The sequence below is a fragment of the Amphimedon queenslandica genome, unplaced genomic scaffold, assembly GCF_000090795.2.
Source record: "Amphimedon queenslandica unplaced genomic scaffold, v1.1 AMPQUscaffold_13061, whole genome shotgun sequence".
Taxonomy (NCBI): Eukaryota; Metazoa; Porifera; class Demospongiae; order Haplosclerida; family Niphatidae; genus Amphimedon; species Amphimedon queenslandica.
In genome coordinates, this window is record NW_003546703.1 from 51,041 (window position 1) to 58,315 (window position 7,275).

At 38.9% G+C, this 7,275-nt stretch overlaps 1 protein-coding gene across 1 annotated transcript in view; it reads left to right on the top strand.

Moving 5' to 3' along the window:
* LOC100634580 (dynein heavy chain 5, axonemal-like) overlaps positions 1-7,275 on the top strand; it is a 27,021-nt gene that overhangs the window by 17,571 nt on the left and 2,175 nt on the right. Inside the window, exons 25-35 of the mRNA XM_011408238.2 lie at positions 3-749; positions 940-1,296; positions 1,376-1,666; positions 1,867-3,750; positions 4,044-4,289; positions 4,840-5,037; positions 5,407-5,973; positions 6,057-6,378; positions 6,479-6,552; positions 6,644-6,874; positions 7,112-7,274. Of these exons, the coding sequence (XP_011406540.2) occupies positions 3-749; positions 940-1,296; positions 1,376-1,666; positions 1,867-3,750; positions 4,044-4,289; positions 4,840-5,037; positions 5,407-5,973; positions 6,057-6,378; positions 6,479-6,552; positions 6,644-6,874; positions 7,112-7,274 (5,080 nt within the window). The remainder of the gene's footprint in view (positions 1-2; positions 750-939; positions 1,297-1,375; positions 1,667-1,866; positions 3,751-4,043; positions 4,290-4,839; positions 5,038-5,406; positions 5,974-6,056; positions 6,379-6,478; positions 6,553-6,643; positions 6,875-7,111; position 7,275) is intronic.

Genomic DNA, 7,275 nt, shown 5'->3' on the forward strand with positions numbered 1-7,275 from the left:
AGTTTGTTCCTGCTGATGATAATGGTGACTGGGTCCACTGGTCAACACGTGTGGAGGAGTACATTTATCCAAAGGACAGTATCCCTCCATATCACTCCATTCTAGTCCCTAACGTTGACAATGTAAGGACTGACTTCCTAATACACACGCTAGCCAAGCAGAGCAAGGCCGTGTTATTGATAGGAGAACAAGGAACTGCTAAAACAGTCATTATACATGGCTACCTCTCAAAATATAATCCAGAGGAGCATTTGAGTAAAGGGCTCAGCTTCTCATCAGCCACCACTCCTGGCCACTTTCAGAGATCAGTCGAGAGCTACATTGACAAGAGGGTTGGGACAACTTACGGTCCCCCAGCTGGTAAGAAGATGACCGTTTTTGTGGATGATATAAACATGCCAATAATCAATGAATGGGGGGACCAGATCACTAATGAGATTGTTAGACAAACTGTGGAAATGCAAGGATTCTATTCTCTGGAGAAACCAGGAGACTTTACTCACATTGAAGATATACAGTTCTTGGCAGCAATGATTCATCCTGGAGGAGGTAGGAATGATATACCTCAGAGACTCAAGAGGCAGTTCAGTGTCTTTAATTGTACACTGCCTTCAAATGCTTCCATTGATAAGATATTTGGTGCCATTGGTAGAGGATACTTTTGTGCTGAGAGAGGATTCATGAAAGAGTCTATTGAACTGATACCAAATCTTGTGGTCTGTACTAGGAGACTATGGCAACTAACAAAGGTAAGGATTATGACAAAATAATATATTAATTTATGACCTAGTTTTTAAAAACTATCAAAAATTGTGTTATGCAAAATCAAAAATATCATTTTCCTCAAAATAATCAGTTATTATGCTGTATATGGTAGTTAATTTGTGTTAATACTAGTAAAGATTACTACACTGTGTGATTTTTTGTCCTTGTCTGTAGATAAAAATGCTACCAACTCCTGCTAAATTCCACTACATTTTTAACCTTCGTGATCTCTCTCGTATCTGGGAAGGAATGCTACACGTTGAGTCTGAGGCATTGTCATCTGTTGAAGTGTTTCTAGGTCTCTGGAAACACGAATGCACTCGTGTCATTGCCGACAGGTTCACTAATGCCGAAGACAAGGAGTGGTTTGACCGCTGTCTGTCAAGAGTGATAGAGGAGGAGATGGGAGAATCAATTAAAGATTTGATTCCTGAGGAACCTTACTTTGTGGACTTCTTGAGGGACCCACCCGAGCCAACTGGTGACGAACCTGATGATTTTGAATTTGAAGCTCCAAAAATTTATGAACCAGTAAGGGAAGTAGCTAGAAAATTTGGATCGTATTATATTCATTATACACCTGTATTTAATTGTTTTTGTAACTTTATAGATTCCATCTTATCCTGATTTAAAGGAAAGGCTTGGTAACTTCCTCCAGCAGTACAATGAGACTATAAGAGGCTCTGGAATGGACCTGGTGTTCTTTAAAGATGCCATGGTCCACTTAATGAAGATATCTCGTCTCATTCGTACTGATAGAGGCAATGCCCTCTTGGTTGGAGTAGGTGGTTCCGGTAAACAGAGTCTAACACGACTAGCCTCTTTCATTGCTGGATATAAGACCTTTCAGATTCAACTCTCTCGATCATATAATGTGAATAGTCTCATGGAAGACTTAAAGGTAATGTTCACACTAGCAATTAATGACAGCCACATTTTATGCATGTACCTTTTCCGTACACACTTGATAGAGTTACACTTCAGTTGTGATAAATTTCATTTGTACTGCATGTACATGTACATATTATACACATGTAGCTACACAATAATTTGATAAATTGAGGTCCTTTCACCAAAACTCTTATGTATCTATACATGTAGGTATTGTACAGGGCCACTGGACAGGAAGGGAAAGGAATGACGTTCCTATTCACTGACCAAGAGATAAAGGATGAAGGATTCCTTGAATACATTAACAATGTTCTCTCATCTGGTGAAGTCTCTAATCTCTTTGCTAGAGATGAAATTGATGAGATCAACTCTGAGCTGATCCCAGTTATGAAGAAAGAGTTCCCAAGACGCCCACCAACACCAGAAAACCTTTACAGTTACTTTTTGTCACGTGCTCGTAAAAATCTTCACGTTGTTTTGTGTTTCTCTCCAGTTGGAGAAAAGTTTAGGAGTCGCTCGTTAAAGTTCCCTGGACTATTTAGTGGGTGTACAATGGACTGGTTCAGTCGCTGGCCTAAAGATGCTTTGATAGCTGTTGCTCATCATTTCATTTCAGAATATGACATGCTTTGTACTCCTGAAGTGAAGACAGAGGTAATTCAAGCAATGGGTGTGTTCCAGGACTTTGTTGCTGAAAGTTGTGTTGAGTATTTTGAGCGGTATCGACGAACGGCCCACGTGACACCAAAATCCTATCTATCCTTCATTGGAGGATACAAGAACATATACACAGAGCAGAAGAATTATGTAGGAGAGATGAGCAACAGGATGAAGTCTGGTCTTGAGAAACTCAAGGAAGCTGGAGAATCAGTAGCTCAACTATCAGAGGAACTTGTTGTGAAGAAGAAGGATCTTGCTGTAGCCTCAAAAGAAGCTGAGAAGGTTCTTGCTGAAGTGACAGTAAAGGCCCAAGCTGCTGAGAAAGTGAAAGCAGAGGTTCAAAAAGTGAAAGATAAAGCTCAGTCTGTGGCTGATGCTATTGCAGCTGATAAAGCTGTGGCTGAGGAGAAGTTGGAAAAAGCAAGACCTGCTCTAGAGGAGGCTGAGGCTGCCCTACAGACTATAAAATCAGGAGACATTGCTACTGTAAGAAAACTTGGAACACCACCACATCTCATTATGAGGATTATGGACTGTGTCCTCTTACTGTTTCAAAAGAGACTCAATAACATGACACAGGATTCTGAGAGACCTGGCCCTAAGCCTTCTTGGGGTGAATCACTAAAAATGATGAGTCAAGCTGGCTTCCTTCAAAGTTTACAAAGTTTTCCTAAAGATTCGATTAACGAAGAGATGGTTGAGCTACTCCAACCTTACTTTAGAATGGAGGACTATAACTCTGAGACTGCAAAGAAAGTGTGTGGTAATGTAGCAGGACTCTGCTCCTGGACTCAGGCCATGGCCTTATTTTATGGAGTGAACAGAGAAGTACTGCCTCTCAAAGCTAATCTGGCTGTCCAAGAAGTCAAGTTCCAAGCAGCTCAGGCTGAGCTTGAAGATGCCAATCAGACTTTGGCCGATAAACAGAAGGAGCTTGATGTTGTGAGAGCTCTTTATGATGAAGCCATGAGCAAGAAGCAAGCACTGATTGATGATGCTGAAATGTGTGAGAGGAAAATGAAAGCAGCTTCAACTCTGATTGAAGGACTAGGGGGAGAGAAGGAAAGATGGACACAGCAAAGTGAAGAGTTTCAAAGTCAAATAAAGCGACTAGTTGGAGATGTACTAATGGCTTCTGCTTTTCTTTCTTATGCTGGTCCTTTTAATCAAGACTTTCGTGGGCTACTCATGTCATCGTGGCAGAAAGAAGTACAGAATAGAAAAATTCCATTTAGTCCTGATATGAACCTTGTATCAATGTTGACCACCTCAGCCACTGTTGGTGAATGGAATCTTCAAGGATTACCTAACGATGAACTCTCAGTTCAAAACGGGATCATTGTTACTAAAGCCACTCGATATCCTCTGCTGATTGACCCACAAGGACAGGGAAAGACTTGGATTAAGAACAGGGAAGGAAATAATGAACTTCAGGTAACACTCACTTGTTTATATTTGTCACATTTTCCATTCCATTATAGCCTCTCTTGAATGGACATAACCTATACAGCCTCTAGATATTCCATACCGTATAAAATACCCTCCACATAATGTATACTAAAGGGGCCATTACATGAATTATAAAGAGGCTATAGTTGGTTTATTGTACTTAAACCAGCTATGAGATTTTATGTACTAGCATAATATATAGCCACATTTGCACATGTCACTATTATTGATTTCGTTCTTACATCAGATAATTTCATGATAATTTATTGTATTTGTAGTTAACTAATCTGAATCACAAGTACTTCAGGACTCACCTTGAGGACTGTCTCTCTCTTGGTAAGCCTCTTCTCATTGAAGATGTTGAAGAGGAGCTTGATCCAGCACTTGATAATGTACTTGAGAAAAACTTTATAAAATCAGGGACCATGTTTAAAGTTAAAGTTGGTGATAAAGAGGTGGACGTGATGAAAGGATTTGCTTTGTACATTACAACTAAACTACCTAACCCGTCATACACACCAGAGGTATATAATGGAGCATACTCTGTTATTATTATCAATAGTCATATTACTGTTGTACTTATCTGTGTAACAATCAGTTATTAGGTGTACATTTATGTCCTATAAGTGTAATTTTACTATATGCAGCACTTTTAATAACTTTTGAAACAGATAGGAACATTAAAGGCCTTTCTACACTTTCAATTGAACTGGTTTAGAGCTGATGAGCTTTAATTTTAATCAAGTGATTCCAGACTATCTTTAGCTTAGGACTTAGGACCTTGTACAGTATATTTTAATAGTATTTCTGATCCAGCTGCCATTAGTTACCTATTGAATGAGTATTTACACGACAATAGATGCAGTTTGACATTAAGTAATTGTACATCAGATGAAGAATTACTGGAACTAGTTTCAATGCATATTGCAAGTGCCACTGTGGAATGGCCTTAGGCCTTGCTTAAATTACAATGCATTTCCAATTAAAATATGTTTTGAGACATTTTTCTGCAGTGCTGCAACTAATCCTACAACATTAAAGCTCATTATTGCATTATTGTACTCTCTGTTGTAGATCAGTGCTCGTACTGCTATTATTGATTTCACTGTTACAATGAAAGGACTTGAGGATCAGTTACTGGGACGTGTTATACTAACAGAGAAACAAGAACTGGAGGTAGAGAGGGTTAAGCTGTTGGAGGAAGTGTCTGGAAATAAAAAGAAAATGAAAGAACTTGAGGACAGTTTGCTGTATCGACTGACATCAACAAAAGTAAAAACATTAATTAATTAATTAATTGTAATGTGTTGTGGAAGGGAAATTTAATGTTTTAATAACTATCAATTGCCACATTAAAACAATAATGCTTAGTACAACTGGTGGTTCCACTAATATTTGATTTAATAATTACATATTTATGAAATTAAAGTTTTCCAATTAGCAAGTGTTGTCAAATGTGCAGCATACATTGTATTTTAATATACAAAGTGTGTAGTGCAAGAAGTGTTTAGGTGGTACATGATGCTTCTCACCATCACAAAATGACCTGTTGAGAACCCGACCATAATGTAATACAATTAATGTACATGTACATTGTGAGTTTCATTGAGCCAGTATTACTACTGATACTGGTCATCATAGGGTTCACTAGTTGATGATGAGTCTCTCATTGAAGTATTAAGAACCACTAAGATCACTGCAGAGGATGTCACTCAGAAACTAGAGATAGCAGCTCAAACAGAAATAAAGATCAACACAGCAAGAGAAGAGTACAGACCAGTAGCTGCCAGAGGCTCCATACTCTATTTCCTAATAGTTGAAATGTCAATGGTCAATGTGATGTACCAGACTTCACTGGTTCAGTTTCTAGACATATTTGACCTCTCCATGGCTCGCTCTGGAAAGTCTCCTGTGACTTCTAAGCGGATCAATAATATTGTGGAGTATTTGACCTTTGAAGCTTTTAGATATTCTACGAGAGGTCTTTATGAAGAACACAAGTTCCTGTTCACGCTCCTCCTCTCCTTAAAGATTGACATGCAGAAAGGACATGTGAAGCATAATGAATTTCAGACTCTAATCAAAGGAGGAGCTGCTCTTGATTTAAAGACGTGCCCAGCAAAGAGCTCAAAATGGATCACTGACATGACGTGGCTTAACTTGGTTGAGCTATCAAAACTCCAACAATTCTCTGACATATTGAACCAGGTTAGTACATTTGATGGACCAAATTTGAATTGAGTTTAATTGCAACTTAAATTGAATTAAATTAATTTTATCCATTCATACAGATATCCCGCAATGACAAGGGATGGAAGGCCTGGTTTGATGCTGATGCCCCAGAAGCAGCTCCTATACCTGACGGGTACACTAATTCACTGGATACGTTTAGGAAACTCCTACTAATCAGAGCCTGGTGTCCTGACAGGGTCCTCCCTCAGGCCAGGAGGTACATTGCTGAATCAATGGGGACTAAATATGCTGAAGGTGTTATATTGGATATGGATGTCATGTGGGAGGAGTCAACTAAGAGAATACCAATGATCTGTTTCTTGTCAATGGGATCCGATCCCAGTAATCATATTGATCTATTGGCAAAGAAAGTCAAACTCAGTAAGAGCTCAATCCGTTGTTAGTGATAGTAGTGCTAGTGCTACTAATTGTACAAGTGTAGGATAAATTTGGTGTATTTGATGATTTTTAATTCTTGTAGCTTGTCAGGCCATTTCAATGGGTCAGGGACAAGAGGTACATGCTAGAAGATTACTCCAGCAATGCCAACAACAGGTACTGTATCTTTGTTATGAAGTAATGCATGTACATGTACTAAAATGAAGTTAAAGTTATGAGAGCATTTATTTCCTTTATTCTTCTACAGGGTGGTTGGCTACTTGTGCAGAATGGACATTTGGCTTTGGATTTCCTGGACGAGTTACTCAATTCCATCCTTGAGACACAGTCAGTACACGACTCATTCCGTCTTTGGATGACGACTGAAGTTCATTTAAAGTTTCCTATTAACCTCCTCCAGTCCTCAATCAAGTATACCTTTGAACCACCTCAAGGAGTGAAGGCTGGACTCAAGAGAACCTATTCCAACATCACTCAGGTAGAGGTAGCAGGTTACTGCTGTAGGTTGGGGTATGCATGTACATGTATTATGTCGTGTGATAAATTTGTACACAGTTAAGTGATACAGTAGCTCTAGTACTGATGGGAAAGTTACACCAATGTCTATGCCAAAGACTACTTTTTGCATTATTTGTCACAAACCATTATATTTCAATCAAAAGTTCCTTTTTATTTGTCATTCACTGAATTACATTATCATTATTTTATTTATTAGGAGCAGCTTGATATCAGTAACCTCCCTCAGTGGAAGCCACTCCTCTACACTATAGCATTCCTCCACACTACAGTACAGGAGAGGAGGAAGTATGGACCACTGGGTTGGAATATACCCTATGAGTTCAATCAGGGAGATTTTAATGCTAGTACACAATACATACA